Source organism: Lupinus angustifolius, chromosome LG05, assembly GCF_001865875.1.
Source record: "Lupinus angustifolius cultivar Tanjil chromosome LG05, LupAngTanjil_v1.0, whole genome shotgun sequence".
Taxonomy (NCBI): Eukaryota; Viridiplantae; Streptophyta; class Magnoliopsida; order Fabales; family Fabaceae; genus Lupinus; species Lupinus angustifolius.
In genome coordinates, this window is record NC_032013.1 from 21,317,080 (window position 1) to 21,333,895 (window position 16,816).

The 16,816-nt window shown below is 33.1% G+C and overlaps 3 protein-coding genes and 1 long non-coding RNA gene across 4 annotated transcripts; all 4 read right to left on the reverse strand.

The window, feature by feature from the left end:
* On the reverse strand, nucleotides 905-4,132 carry LOC109348067 (persulfide dioxygenase ETHE1 homolog, mitochondrial-like). Its single transcript, XM_019588280.1, has 9 exons — nucleotides 3,835-4,132; nucleotides 3,145-3,273; nucleotides 2,949-3,056; nucleotides 2,213-2,347; nucleotides 1,979-2,020; nucleotides 1,788-1,847; nucleotides 1,664-1,717; nucleotides 1,323-1,347; nucleotides 905-1,208 (listed from the first exon to the last, which is right to left on the reverse strand). Exons 1-9 carry the CDS (start codon nucleotides 4,057-4,059, stop codon nucleotides 1,126-1,128), a joined length of 861 nt encoding a protein of 286 aa, XP_019443825.1. The 5' UTR covers nucleotides 4,060-4,132; the 3' UTR covers nucleotides 905-1,125.
* LOC109348066 (pentatricopeptide repeat-containing protein At3g14580, mitochondrial) lies at nucleotides 5,142-7,129 on the reverse strand. The gene has a single exon (XM_019588279.1). It carries the CDS (start codon nucleotides 7,089-7,091, stop codon nucleotides 5,808-5,810), a length of 1,284 nt encoding a protein of 427 aa, XP_019443824.1. The 5' UTR covers nucleotides 7,092-7,129; the 3' UTR covers nucleotides 5,142-5,807.
* On the reverse strand, nucleotides 12,596-14,498 carry LOC109348068. Its single transcript, XR_002107697.1, has 4 exons — nucleotides 14,332-14,498; nucleotides 14,123-14,186; nucleotides 13,552-13,776; nucleotides 12,596-12,891 (listed from the first exon to the last, which is right to left on the reverse strand). It is a non-coding gene; the product is annotated as an uncharacterized LOC109348068 (long non-coding RNA).
* On the reverse strand, nucleotides 15,415-16,730 carry LOC109347067. Its single transcript, XM_019586800.1, has 2 exons — nucleotides 16,556-16,730; nucleotides 15,415-16,328 (listed from the first exon to the last, which is right to left on the reverse strand). The coding sequence occupies exons 1-2, from the start codon at nucleotides 16,728-16,730 to the stop codon at nucleotides 15,415-15,417; spliced, it is 1,089 nt and encodes a 362-aa protein (XP_019442345.1).

Consider the following 16,816-nt stretch of genomic DNA (forward strand, 5'->3'; position numbering starts at 1 on the left):
CGATGCAAACATAAAAACCTAGACGCAGTCTAAGACTCAGGCTCAGAACTATCTTCATCAACATCCATATTGCTCAGCTTAGAAGAGAGACGATGAAGTTCAAACTGGATATGTTGGTTTTGAGTATCAAAGGCATCCATCCGGTTTGAGATGTAGCCTCGAAGAGAAACCAACTCGTCCATTTTCATCTGATTGGTAGGCATATCAGTACATGAGGAAGATTGAGCATGAAACTCAGAAGGTTGTGGTGTAGGTGGGTTAGGTTCTGTTTGATCAGTATGTGCAGGTTGTCTATCAGATCGATGCCTATAAGTGCGACGATCACGAGGATCAATGGAGAAACCCATTTTGTGGACAACCTCTACATCAATCTTGCTTTCACGAAGATTTAGAGGTACCTTGGTTTCACCATTAGTAGACACACCGAAATGTTCAAGAATGTTTGTTATGAAGATAGCATAAGGTAAAAGACTTTGTGTTCCTCGAACGCTCCACATTTGTCGCATTATCATCTGAGTCCAATTGATCTTGATGTTAAATTTTACGGCGTAAAAAATTCTCGTTTTATGGAGAAAATTCTCATTCCCAACAATGTTATATTACCTAGTTACATTACACAACAATAGGCTACATTACCCATAACTGATATTCTCCAGTGTATGATTCAAGAATATCTTCCATTTTAACATTGACCCCTTCCAATATATAGGTTATGAAATAATTGGGATAATTGCATTAGCTTTTACCATATTTTAATTGCCAAGCAAGGATAGAAAAAGTAAGCTAATTACACAAGTTTAATCTTTACTAGTCAAATTTGAGTTTTTTTTCAATGAACAAAGGTTTACTTAACCATTTAGTTTAAGTCTCTTTAACATTAATAATCAATTATGGAAGAGAACACAACTTAATTACTGAAGTTTGCTTATATATTACATTGAGGCCCACACAATCATCACTGCATTTGTTTACATTTTAATGCTTTTTATTCAAATGAATGAAGTATGGATGCTCTCCGGTATAGGGGAGTAGTGTTACAAAAAAACAAAAAAAAAACAAGAACTCCCCTTTTCTGGAGAGAATCCTTGTTTAATCCTCTGTTAGATTACATCAGTGTTGAAAGGCTCAGGTTGCTTTGGATTGGATTCCACAAACCAGATTTGCTGGGACAGCTATGTCAATCATTTTTGGATATGGCAGGTTAAGATCTGTTGCAAAAATCAAAGGTTAGTTTACAAATATGAATGCCCCAAATAACCCTTTTGATCATGCATGCAAAAAGTAAATTCCACCAAGTTTTTAAAATTTTAACTAGCACTTACTTGCCATGATGCTCTTGAAAGTTTCCTGAAAAAAAAGACAAATATTTTCAGGTATGAGGGCTAACCGGCAGACCGATATAAATGAGTTTCCGAGTTCTCTAATCACAGAGCAGGATACTCTCTTTTGTTCTATCCTCGTGCCAAACGCTACCTACTGATCATGTTCATAGCAGCGTGGTGCAAACCGGATTCTGTTATAAGCATTCTAAATCACAATCATGTGTATATTGTATGATCTCCAATTAAGGTCTCTAAAAATTCTCTACTTGTGAAGTTATGATCCGCCATCATAAGTTTCAATCTAGCGGATTGAGATCATAAATTATCGATAGCATCATTACCTCATCCTTTGTTAGTCGTGGATTGTATCGCCGCTCCTCTCCGACAGTGCTTACCTGAAATCAGAAATTTGTATGAGCATCTCTCAATATTGTTGGCAAGCAAAAAGGTTAAAGGTCTCCTTACAGTGAATCCTTTGTAGTCATGAGCAGGATAGATTAATGTATCGTCGGGCAGTGTAAAAATCTGTTTCCGAAAAAGAAATCACTGAGTGATTATATCTAAATTTAATAGATCAGAATTATCCTATCCTTTAGTTCTTAGTCTACTTTCTTATTTCTGTTTAACATGATACATGATCACTATCAAGTTCATGCCTGTGAATGGACTGACTTGTAAAGCTGCTCAGAACTCCCACCCTGCATAATAGTTAAAGGGAATTAGATACTTCCGCAAAAAAATTCATCGCTTCATGATGATATTAGAAAATAGCCAGTAAGACAAAAACTCCGGCTCCATATCATTTGATAAAATTGAGGCCAACTACGATATATAACTTTAAGTGCCCTTGAGAAGAAGTAACTAACAGAAAATGGGAATAGAGACTACACCTGAAAGTCTGTTCTTCCACATCCACGTATTAATACAGCATCTCCCGTGAACGCCATCCTTGGTTGAGGTTGATCTGACGCATCTCCGGTAACATACGTGATGCAACCCAAGGTATGACCAGGAGTAGCACGAACCTAAAGCACCAAAGGCAGTAATATATATTACAGAATTCATAACAGATGGTCTAATAAGTCATTACATAAGCCACCCACACCCTCACACTAAGATCGATCTCTGGTTCTCTATCAAGATCTTCTTTTTGATATCCAAAGTATATGAAGAATCATAACTATGAGGAATCAGAACTAGTAAAAGAGGATGCATTTGATATATGATAAAAAATAAAGTGGAGTGATTCTTCATTGGCCTCTTTCATATCTCTGTACAAGTTTGCAGCTATAAATGGCCAGCTTTCAACACTATCAGAATTTAGTTTAAGATTAAGCTGCAACGGGAGGCGTATAATGATTTATCCATGTACTGGTAGTCATAGCTTAAATGATGTTGCAACGCTATAAGTTCCATCTAATTAAATTTTACCACTTTCTTCCTAATATTAGAGTTTTTTAGACCCAATGTTCAAATTATAGAAGACTACAAAGAAATAGATAGTCTAAGCAGCACATACAAAACAATTCATATCTTAAATGTAAGGTATGTTATCTTTGATAATTTCCCATCATTAGAAAACAACTATAGGAAAAGATTATGCAGCAACATCAAACTAGCATTTACCTCTAGGAAAAGATCACCAAACCAGACTTTATGGCCTTGCTCCACATAAATATCTGCCTTTGCACCACTGGCTTTCGAAATAACAGATTTTACATCCGGAACTTCGCTCTATACAAAATTGAAAAATATTTGTCAAATTGAATGAACCATAATAGCTATAAGGATAAAAGCGAAGAATAGTTCAGCAGCTACACACCTTAATGAGGCCAGTTCCAGTGACATGGTCTGCATGTACATGTGTGTTCATGGCATATACAAGCTTCAATCCTAGCTCTTGAATGATGGTTAAGTCCCTATCTAATGTCTTATCTACTGGGTCAATCAACTGAAATAGTTGTAAATGAAAAATTCCATTAATCACCAAAACAGAAGATACCCATTATCCAATCCATAAAATGCTTCCCACTTACAAGAAAAATCCCAGAGATATCAAACCACACTTCAAAATCATATTTCTATTTTATTAAAAAAAAACATTTTCTGTACAAATTCTAAATTTCAGAATATCTACTTATATGATAATTCAATCAACTGAAATTTTCATTTAGTTTTTTTTCCTATTAATCACCAAAACAGAGGAAAAACTCATTATCCAATCAACTAAGGGGGATAAGTTTATATATTACTTATGTCAATAAGCTTGTGTGACAAACTTCTGAAAACAAGTTCATTATAGCTTATTTCAAAAACACTTCTCGAAAAAACGCTTAATTCCCTTAAATGTTTCCGACCCACGTAAGAAGTTCCGAATAATATAAAACACAGGACGTCAAAATTACATTTTTGATTTACTCATTTAAAATAAACTAACTTTATGTACTAATTGCACGTTCCAGAGAACCTATCTGATCATAATTGAATAGCAGATAAAAAGTGGGAAACTAACAAGTGCAGGCTTATCTGGGTGTGAAGAATCAGCAAGAAGGTAAGTGTATGTTGATGATTCCTTGTCAAAAAGCTGTCGAAACAAAAGCTTAGAAGATGATGAAGTAGAATAAGAACCCATTTGCGATCTAACTCCAATGTTATTGGAAATTGAGATGAAAGGAGGAAAGGTTGAGGCTTTGGAATGAAGAAGACATAGTTTGGTGAAGTTGAAGAATCGAAGCATTTTGGTAGCAATAATTAATGTTAGAGAGAATGAAGAAGTAGAAGATCAAGGAGTTGGTCTAAATCATCTTGATTTGATTATTGAGAGCTACACTTATTATATATCTAGTGGCACCAGGCAAGCTGAAAGTATTATTCCCCTTACCAAAAAAGAAGAGACACTTGAGTGAGATGGTTTAAGCCGTTAGGATTGGGCTACAATCCTCTCCCGTGTGGAGAATCTAGTATTGAGCCCAAATTCTTACATATGGTATTAAAAGAAACCTAAGGGCGAAGATTTTTTCGATTATTTTAGAGCCCAAATTATTTTTATTATGTCTCATGAGAGGAACCATTCTAGTTAGGGTTTGAGGATGTCACTAATTTCACCAACATGAGCATTAAATGAATATTGGCTTTTAAATTACATTAACTATACCACACTAAAATCAACAGGTTGTTGGTCTAGTGGTCTAAGATACCGTTAGATCTTTAGGATGATCAAAAGATTAAGGATTCGATTTATGTGAGCGATATTTGTTGAGAGGGATAGTCACACATCCCAAAAGAGATTTTCTTACCTAAAAGTGTGGAGATACAGTTAATAATACCAAAAACTATATCCAATTAAACACTTATTAATAATTATAAACGACTAAAATAAATAAATAAATAAATAATTGTTAGAAATAACTGCTGATAATTTATTGAAATTGTATAATTGTTAGAATAGGTGTTGTTACATAAACATGTTCAAGTTTCAAGTGTTGGGGAAGTTGTTTTATACGTTATAGAAGTTTGCAAGCATGTAAAGAACTTTGTACAAACAAGAAAAAAGGAAGAGATTTACAAATAATTTTGCCCTCTTATATATAGCATAGGGAGCTGATCTTAATCAAATTCAACAGTCTACCTTCCATAAATCTTGCTATGTGCTTGGGATTATATGCAGGACACATTGTTTTTAAATTGTAATATGTAACACTAATATCATATAATGGGTTTACTTAACTGCAATCATATGACTATGTTAATCACATTTTCTGGCAATTAACGTAATAACAACTGCAATATAATATAAACGTCAGGGTTATAAAATGTGGATTGCAATCACAATTTAGATGACATTATGGTTTAGTGCAACATGGTTTTGGTGGTTTACATGACCAAAATTGCTGCTGAATTTGGCAATTTTCCAGCAGTTATTCACACTTTAGGTAATTGCAATTTAAAACCTTCCATTCAACTATTCAAGATTCATGATGACCATATTCTTTTCTATATCAATTATCAAAAGTAATTCAACAATTTCTCTTACAACAAATCAAATTACTTCATCTCTAAAAACTCATCTAAAATCAAAGGACAACTTAAAGTTAATACAATTTGATTGAAGACTCCCACCTGCTTTTGCATGAAGTCTTCAGCTGGCACCCATTTTCTCAATCCTGAATTTGAGGAAAGGAAGAATCACCATAGTAGACTAAACAAAAAAAATTGAACTTGTTCCATGCATAGCTGTTAGACTACACTTTCTCTGGAGACCCAACAAGAGTAAAGTCCCATATTCCCAAACCGGAGCACATGATTTATGCTCAGAAGATTGTATCATCATCATGTTAATCCTCCAAACTGAAGCACGGGTACACCAAAAAATAATTATCAGTTACAGGTATGCTTCCATACACAAAAATTTATTTACTAAAAAACATGGGTATGTGGCTCGAGTATGCCTCAGTTTAGCTCAGTACGACTTGTTGCCTTACTGTATCAATTGCAAGGCAGAGAAATTGGTACTGTATCCGCATCCATGCAACATAGATCCTCCAAAATATCTTCAACAGAAACACGATTGGAAGTTATTTCCTGGGAAACCATACACTTAACAATCTGCTTCCACATCCCCATCCTCGGAGCAAAACCCTGCAGCACCATCTGCCTTACAGCCCAATCAACATCCTCAACCAAATTCCTCTTACACAACCCCTTTATCATAACCTTATAAGACACAAAACTAGGACTAACCCTCTCCTTCAAAATCATCCTCTCCATCAAATCCTTAGCCTCAGAAAACCTCTCAGCATCAAGCAACCCATACAAAACCTCTTGATAAGAACTCCCGTTCGGATAACACCCTTTCCTCATCATCCTCTCCAACATCTGCTTCCCCTCCTCAACCATCCCCTTCTTCCTCAACCCCTTAATAACCACGTTGTACACAATCGTATCGCCACTAACCCCGCTCCTATCCATCACCTCCAAAAGCCCAATTGCCTCCTCCACCCTTCCTTTCTCGCACAAACCATCCATCAGTGTCGCGAAAGTCCTCACATTTCTCTCCAACCCACTCTTGGGAAATTCATCGAACACCTTATACGCAGCTTCCAATTTCCCACTCTCGCACAACCCTTTAATCAAAATATTCAAACAACACGCATCCACCTCAACCCCCAACCTCCCGGCCGACGCATAAACCTCGTGCGCCACCTCATAAACCCTCGCCGAAACAAGCAAATTGAGCACGAAATTAAACGTTTTCGTGCTCGGCACGCAACGGAAACTGGGCATAGCGTAAAGGGTATCCACAGCCTTATCAATTCGGTTCAGGGAATGTGCATAGAGCTTAATGACGCTGTAGAAGAAGTCTTCGGAGAAGCGTCGGAGTTTCTTCTCGTGAGCGAGAGTTTGGAGAAGGGATTGAATGGGGTGGAGGAGCTTGGCGCGTGCGAGGCGCGTGATAAGGGAGACGCAGAAGGGCTCGGTGAGGTTGAAGTCCTTGCGGGAGGAGTAGAGGTGGAGGAGGGTGAGGGCGGAGGAGTGGTGGGTGAGGGAGTTGAGGAGGGTGGTGACTTCTTTAGGGGTTAGCCAGTCTTTGTGGTGGAGCCTTTGGAGAATGGCGGAGTCTTCTGGATGCTGCGGCGGTGACGGTGACGGTGGCGATGGTGGTGATGATGAGAATGAGTGGGTTAGTGAGAGGAAGATTGAAGGGTGTGTGGTTTTGTGGGAAGAGAGAGATCGTGAAAGCATTTTTGGTGTTGGAGGGAACAAGAGCATGAACAGGTGATTATATGAACAATTTAAAGTATTTCCACTTCTCCTTTGTTCAAATCATTTTCAGATTCGATTCATGGGCGATTATTATTGGAGACAGACATGAATTGCTAAATGATTAGTTTTTTATCCAAATAATAAAGGATATTATTAGTAGTATAAAAGAATCATTTACATATTTAACAACAATTGGTTAGTTTAATAATATAAGATTCGCTAAATTATAAAATTACCAAAAAGTCAAATATTCTATTCATGTAAGCTACGTTGATTGGGAGGCATATACACTCTAAAAGTAATTATTTTTTTATTAAAAAATGTGAGAAGATACCCTAGCTAGTAAAAAACAATTAAAAATTTAATTGTTTTCACTTTCTTTTAAGTTTAAATGTTGATGATATATGTGTGACTCAATCTTATTACATCCATTTTGTTGATTGAATTAATTAACTAACAATTAATAGACAATACTATTATTTTGGTCTATCCATTTAATTTAATTTATTAATTTGGTTTTAAACTTTTCTTCTTGTTTTAACGTCATTTTTTTTTTGTTTTTTACTCATCAATGGTCATCACTAGTGCTTATTACTTTGCTACATAATACATGGGAGTAAGGTACTTTTGATAGGGAAGTGTATTTAGTTTATAGCCCCATCATGGCAGCAACAACAACAACTATGGTTAGCTCTTGTGTTTCAACGAATAATTCATCCCCTCTCTACATACTTCATAGTTTACCAAAGATATGAACAGAACACGAAATCTATATTCCAATTCCAACAATCTCTTACCACATGAGTGATATCAAAATGGCAAATAGCACCAAAATGGGACAACATTGAACTATAGAAGCCTAGAGGCTCTTCTCTAGGATCAATCTAAAAATTGTATGCAATGTATACTAGTCCCAAATTTGTAAAGCAAAAGTGAAGATACTTCAAATCATAATGATTGGCTACATTTAATTAGATTAGTCCACCCCCATAACCCAAGTGAAATGATTAACCAATCCAATAAAATAGGTAAAAAAAAGAAGAAAAAAATATGAAGTATCCATATGTTACAGAAAAGTAATAATGAGAATGAAACTGCATTCTTCTTCCAACTATAGACTCTAATAATCACTTTGTCTATGAAAGGGTATTGTTGCATAATCAGAGTTTCTGCTGCCACTGGTGATGGCCAAGGTGGCATGGAGGCTGTAGATATATGCCCTTGCTCATAATGTATGTCTACAAATTGGTTCTAAAGGCACAATCTCTGTCATTTCTCTAAGCTCAGTAGCCTTGGAAAAGTTACACTTTTGGTAAGATTTTCTCCATATTGTTTGCTTATTGTTTGGTATGCTTTGGTTCAATTTAGAATGAATGTGTGCTTTCCTTCCTGCAATAATTGGGAAATCTAAATGGGTCTTTTGTTTTTCTACCTTACTTGTATGGATTTCGATGTAGTGTTCTCTCCATTAGACTATCTTATTTTATGGAAATGAATATTGAAAACCACAAAAGGATTAAGTTTGTAAAGAAATTGCATCTTTATGACAACAATAATTTAATCCAAAACACAACGCCATTTGCTACATCTTTCTTTTGTTCTTCTGTGTTCAAATATCTAAGGGAAATTACAGAAACTATTGTTGGATGCAAGGTTGTTAGCTTTTTGCTTGGACAATTAATATGGAGAGGAAACTAAAATCGGCATTGTATTGCTGAATCCATCATGTATTGAATTTCAATTTTCATTCCCCTGGAACAAGTTTCTCAGTTGCCTAAAAAACATGTGTACTTCAGTCCTCTACAATGTAAAAGCAGGTAGGTAACTTTATGATCTTGTATACAATATCTGAGAATATCCAGCACTAAAAACTAGCAAATTTGACATTAGTTAGCATGATATTTATGACGAAATTTTGTAAAATGAGAACATGCATGCTAAGAAATGGTATTGGAAATAAATTGGCATCACACCTTTACTGATAAATGATAAATACTTTTTCTGTATTCCACTGATACAACCATACATTTGGACTTGACAAATTTATATAAACCAAAACAAACATTACAAGGTGCCTATTAAAATAACAAGGGCAAATCAAGGAGCAAACTGGAAAAAAAAGCTTAATAGGTCATACACCAAAGGACCTAAAGTGGGACAATTATGGCAGAAACATACATAAAGGGGCAGCAGTACATGTTCCTGGCTCATTGATTGCTACCAAGTGTGTAAGGTAGAGAAAGCACTTTAAACTTCCTCCCCAATCCCTTATTGCAGACTTGGGACTACAAAGAAATGAATTGTGAATATAATAGGTTAGGTCCTGTAAAATAACATGCCTTTTTGTAACTGATATATTTCTAATTGCTCAAGAATATAAGATAAAGTACAAATGTACAATGAGTTTAATCAAATGCCATATACTATTTGATTGACAGATAATGATAAAACAAACAATAGTCAAACCAGTCATGCCTATTATAGCAATAGAAAAGGTACCAAATCTAAATATAAGAATCGAAGTACAAAATTAATGCCAAATCTAAATATATAAGCTAGGGAATAACAGCTTCCTTCATCTTTTAATTTTTATTGACATGCTCAAATTTTATATGGTATTATAGATATTCTTCAAAAACATAGCATTGAAGGGGGTAAGAATGTAAGGCAAATAAATATGAATAATAATTGGAGATCATGAAGGTTGTTTGACGAATTCATTACCTATATATATATTTCAAGGGTCTCATATTGAATTGCATGGTAGAGTCTTTCTAAAAAATAACTCAAACATCCTTGGAATGATGGAATCAGCCATCTAGCAAAAAGCATTAAGAGCATTTATGTTTTCACAGCAAACTCTTTCTGACAAATAACTCAAACTTCCTTAGAATTCTGGATACACAAAATATCAAAGCATTAATTGTGAGAAAGTAACTCAGAAAAACAAAAGTTGGAACTAAAAAATTGGGTAGAATAGGTTTGCATTACCGATTTGCTGAATTTTTTTGTTACTGTAGTATTAAGGTCACCATCCCAGTGCCATTCATCTCCTTCCACTGATGCATGTACTCGTCTAAGCAATGTTGCACTTAAGATTCCTTGAGAGAAAGTCTCCATCATGGGGCATTCTATCACAAACAGTCTTATTAATAATGGAAACTTGAACAAGAGATTTCCATTACAAAAACCAGTGAGCCATGGTAAAGAATCCAATTTCAAAAACTCTAGTTTCATGAAAGCAATCTCACTTGCATCATCGTCCTCACTGACCACAATTTCCTCAATCATATTGCAATTGATTATTAGCAACTTTTGAAGTGTAGGCAAAGTTCTAGCTATTCTGGACGATATAATATTTACCAATGCATGACATCTTGTAACCAACAATGTATTTAAATTCTGAAATCGTACATGTGATGGAGCTAAAGTTAGTAAAGCCGAGCAATCAAGCACTTCCACATTTTGGAGATTTTGTAGAATTTGTTCCATCTGTGAATTTTCTGGACATATATTCTCAAGATACCATAATGAATAAAGCTTTAGAGTTTTCAACTTTTTGCTTATCACTTCATGTTCAATGTGAGGGATACTTTGGAAGAAACAGAAGAACAGTGTAAGCTCTTCAAGATTGGTAAATTTTTGAAGGAAGCTAGTGGGGAATTCGTCTAAACTTTTGTCAAAGCATTGCAAGCAAAGAGCTTTTATTTTGTAGAAATCAACATCACTTTGTTGATCCTTGCAGATCAAGGTAATGTCCTTTCTGCTCAGAGACAATGCCTCCACACTCTCAATAGCCTATGATGTGAAATGAAGCAAATTATTAAAAACAAAATTGGGTATCAAGAAATACTGCTAAATGTCATCCATGATTCCATGAATCATATTATAACTAAACTTCATTCCCGGTAAAATAACCTTTTAAATAAATTGTCTCACATGACTAAGGTATTGAAAAAATGTTTCATGGGGAGAAAAATATTGTTTGGCTGGTTAGAAGAATGAAGTTTATTTGAAAAATGCTTTTTATTACTCCTCATCACAAATATTTTATTGTTTTATAGTTTATACTCCCTTCATTTCATTTTTTTAGTTTTAGTTTTTTTTCTTTTCAAAACTTTTCTTGTTTTATATTTTTAAGGCTTAGTGAATTTTTATTCACAATTGTATCTTCCTCCAATAAGAATGGAGCATTTTTCATAGCATAATTTAATTAATGCACATACCAACTAGTTAATACACTTAAAAAAATAATTAAATGTATTTTAGGCAGGATACTAAAGATAGAGATCAATGTTATCCGATCCGGACATCAAACCAAAAAATAAGTTCTAATTGGTTTAAGTGGTTAAACCGTTTGGGCGACGTTGTATATATTATATAATCAAGAAAAATATATGTGTATTCTAAGTTAATGGCGATTGAGACGTGATAGGATTTTATGGTTAATTTTAAAGAATTTGTTCATTATTTAACTTTTTAATGTGAGCAAAAGAGTCGATCCAACCACCCAATTTAAAGCAGATTGACTAACCGGACGTATGAAGCCGTCCCCTTTCCAATCTACCGTTGGATCAATCCAGTCCAAACAGCATTCATATAAACTAAATTACGGATTTGTCAATTAGTACTCTAATATCGAAATTTTAGAATATATCGACAGGAGCTATTGTTGCTTTACTGTTTAAAGGACCGGTCCCCTCTAATTGTATCCTCCTAAATAATCAAGCATATAAGTTTTTTTATTAATTAATTCTACCTTTAATTCTATCTTAGAAAATAAATAAGTGTATTTTAGTCAAAATATAACATATCTTAATAGTTTCGTAAACCTGTGTGTATTAATTTAAACAATAAAAGATATGAAATGAATGAAGTGTTTTGAAATGAAATACATTTCCCATTCCATTCCTACATAACTAACTAGAAAATGAGTATTATAATCTATATAAATCCATAACATTTTTCAATTTAAAATATAAGAGGTTCTTATATACAAGTCGAACAAAATAAATTATTGGAAAATTGATTTTAAGCAGAAAAAAATGTATACGTAAAATTCACTATATAAAAATGTGAAAATAATAATATTTCTTTTGGTATAACTAGTGTTTGTCTATCACTATATATTAATATGATTTTATTCCACTGGTATTAGCATTGGTGATATTAAAACAATCATACATATACCTACAATTCAATTTAAACATGTTTTAGTGATTGATTATAATATGAATTTATAAAGGAAAAATAAATATCTGAACACATCATTATATTTAAAATTAAAAAAGTTATACAATATGATGAAGTACATAAATTAAATATGTTCATCTAAAAATAACATAACTACATATAGTAAGACATAAAAAATCTTATAATCCTAAAAATTACACAATTTGGATCAAATTTATTTCCTAGTCTGTTACTTAAAAGAGAAATTATTTGCTAACCTCCACCTGCAAAGAATAAAAAAACATCAATGAATGAATAAAATAACCCAATGAAAAAACTCTATTAGTAAAAAAAAATGTTATACCATATTCATTATCTTCATCACAATTTGAATTTGGAGAAAAAAAAAAGTTGAGGTAGTTAGTAAATTACTTTAATTGTAATCTATTTTGTCCTTAACTCAAATTACCACGGCTATATATTTGGAATCTGGACCAAATTTTACATGTATTTTGTCCTTGGCTAACTTCATGTTTTGATAAATTATACAATCACGATAGAACCTGTTCCGGATTAATCGTGGAAAGTTTTGACACAATTTCATTCATGTTTCACATTTGCAACTTGATAAATCCTGCATACATGAAGAATCAATGGAAATGACTAAAAATAATAGAATAAAATAAGTAAAAANTCTTTCGCCATAACCAAATACAAATTGTGGACTGTGATAAATTGCTTAACTCAAATACTAACATGGCTTTAATTAAAACAAAAACATTAAATTTATGGAGATTTCCATATACACCCTACAAAAGTCTATATGCACTTGTGAATTTTAGTAACATTTACCCTAACAACATATCAGCCTTGTCATCAACTCATGATGATAAAGCAGAATCACCCATAATATATATTTTTAGAATACTGATATTATGCAATACTTAATTGGCATATGTGTTTATTCTCTTTCTCCATAGTTACGTATTACAGAGAATTAAAAAATCACTAGGCTGAATTGCAATTTTATAACAAATGTTAGATCTAGGTACTCGATGAAAATAAATATATAACTTCTCAGCTAAGAGTTTCCTAAAGAAAGGTCACAAATATAGTGTGTGCTTCATCTAAGTTCTAACCACAAACAGGTAACCAAGTTTAAATAACTTCTCATATATTTATGAAACAAGACAAATAAACAAATAATTTTAGAAAGGTTTTGCAGAAACAATTCCAAGCAAAGTATGCATTGACCAAAAATTGTAAAATATGCTTCAGGATCTAAATCACATACATTCTGGAACATACCAAGCATGCCAAGGATGTTAGCTACCTGCAGAGGCCTAGGCTTCACAATTTGCATGGTAAACAATCTTGATTTAGTTAGCATATTGCATGTTAACCTTGATAAGCAAAGAACCACTCCAACAACTAATAACAGTGCCACTATACCTTGCTTGTTTTGTTTGGTACAATGTCATCCAAACGGTTCTCCACTAATTGGACATTTCCCGTAATCCTACTCAATTAAACAACAAAATTGAGCAAAGTATCAAAATCAGATTAGTAATATGTATTTACAATATTATAAAACAACATTACCTAAGATAATTAGGAATGACCACGACATACATTGCCAAGAAGAAGAAAATACATATTTAGACCAGAACCCACTTCAAACATGTTAAATTATGAGTAATTTTAATACAATTACAAAGTCATATACTCAAAAGGGTTCTTTCTTTCTTTCTTAATCCAATGGTTCATACACAATTTTCCTCCTCATTTGCACCCTATACTCTAATATGTCTTTTCATATTCTTTGAGCAAATTTGAATATCAAAATGAAGAGATAAAAAATATACCGATGTGTCTCTCAATCAAAAGCTTCTCGAATAGAAGACCAGATTTCTTCGATACCATCGAAAACTGCACAAACACGTAGAACCACAACAAAAAATCGAGATTAGAAAAAAATTAAATGAATAAATAAATAATAAATTATAAAAATTTAAATAAAAACGGGTAGCGTATTGAATCTGAAGGAGTGGTAGAAGAGGGAGATAAATGTAACTGGAGCAGTTCATGGCGAAATTTGACTAGAGAGTGTGTTAGGGTGAAGGAAGAAGAAGAAGAAGAAACGGCGTGAAGGAAGAAGAAACGGCGTGAAGGAAGAAGAAGAAGAAACAGCGTGATGGGGGCTGGGAGAATGGAAGTTGATTTATAGAAGGGTAAATGTTTAATTTGGGGTCTGATAAATTGTTTTTCCCATGGGTTAAAATAAATATATATATACACCTACCAAAGTAAGCATATGTAGTAGGTTATTGTTAAAGGATATAGTGATAGACAACTTTTTCTATAGGTATAAGGTATACGTGTGAAATATATTATGTCACTAATATATATAATTACAAATCTAGACATCTGTAAATACATTATATTTATACCTATATTTTTTTACATTCGTTAGTATATTATATCTATACCAACAGTATTATTAGTTGTCACTATAAATGTTCATAGGTAGATGACAAATTTTTTCTAGTGAGAGATCCACTTACTCCGAGAGGAAGTATCCATTAGTTAGTAGTTCCAAGCCATTAGATGTCTATAACATTGATGATTAAGAGGAGGGATACATTTACATTTTATTTCTAAATTTTACTCTTATTTATTTCTCATTTTTTTCATATACTATTTCTGCATTTTTTTATGTAGTTTTTAATGTAGATTAAATACAACTATTTTTTATTAAATTTATCTAAAATTTATACGATGTAATAATTTCTTAGAATAAATGTATATCATAAACATAAAAAAATATATAGAAGGCAGGGATAACTAATTGGCAAATCAGAGCAAGCGAGAACTAAAATTTGACAAGTACAACGTGATTGATGTCAAGTTGGATACATAGTAGTAAATGTATGAAAAATTTCTTTAGTAGATAGACTTTAATTATAACAATAAAATTAACAACTAATAAAATCTAGAGGGGCAACAATATTTAATTATAATTTACGATTAAAATTAATTCAGTAATAATAAAATATAAAAAACATATATAATTATTTTGAAGTTTCAATAAATAACATAATAATTATCAATAACATTAATTAACAACTAATAATGTTAAAGAAAAATGTACATTAATTTAAAGTGCCGCTCTTCGTTCTTTTAAAGACTTAAACTCATCAATGATTGAATCAGAGGTAAATGTTTCAGCTATTTCCTTTTCAATGTAAATCACCATGTTGTCTGCAAGAAATTCATCTTCCATCTTACTACGTAATCTTGTTTTGATTATCTTCATTGCTGAAAATGATCTTTCTGTAGTAGCTGTAGAAACCGGAAGAGTTAAGATAAGACGGATAACTCGATCAAGTAAGTAATATGCATTCACCTTCCCTGTTTTTGTCAAAGCTGCACTTAATTCAGAGATGGTTGAGATGTTCTTCAAATCTGAATGACTAACAGCATCAAGACTAAAATGTTGAAGTTGATATCTTAAGTTAATCTTTTCCTGGTCATTGAAATCCATAGGATAAAAATTTTGCACACGAATACATATATTATCAATATTAAATGTTTTATAAACATCCTTAGGATCCAAACTAGTGCTCAGAGTTAAAAGCTCCATTGTTTGCTCACTGAACCTGCGATTCAACTCTTGTAATTGCTTGTCAATTGTAGTTAGAAATATGTTCACCCTATAATGATGCTCAAATGTGATGTGATCCTTTTGATGACGAGCACGCCCTTCACGTGCTATATAAGCGTTATTAAAATCAGGAATATAAATGTCATGTTGCTCACAAAATAATGTAACAGTTTTCAATAAACTTTGCCAACCACTATCTCTCAACTTTTGAATAAGTTCTTTTGTAGTACGAACTAGTTGCATGGCATTAACTATATCTTGGGACTTTAGCTGCAAAGCTTGACAAAGGCAATCTGTGATCCCCATAATCTCTTTCATCATGTGTAAAATCAATATGAACTCAAATGATGTCATAGTATTATAAGCAACATCTGCATCTACACGTTTAAGAGAACTTGATCCATTATCTATAATTTTGAGAAGGACCACACAAGTTGCATTATACATATTTATCAAGCTACAAATTGAAGAAAAATGTGAGCTCCAACGAGTATCTCCAACCCGTTTCAAAGTGCCAATCTGATTGTTTCAAAGTGCCAATCTGATTTTCTCATTTACCAGTTATAAGTTCGTCAATCTCTAGCAAATGTTCTAACTCATGCTTGTAATCCATTCCATTCCCCTATCATATTACTTGCACCATCATACCCTTGGCCACGAATGTTTGAAACATCAAGATTATGTTGAGAAAGAACACCACATATTGCTTTTTTAAGAGTGATAGATGTAGGGTCCTTGCCATGCAAAATATCAAAAAATCGTTCTTGTATGTAACCATTTTTATCTACAAACCTCAAAACAATAGCCATTTGCTCCCTTTGTGATTCATCACATGATTCATCTATAACTATGCAAAATTTAGATGAATTAAGTTTTGAAGGTTCACCTATTGAAG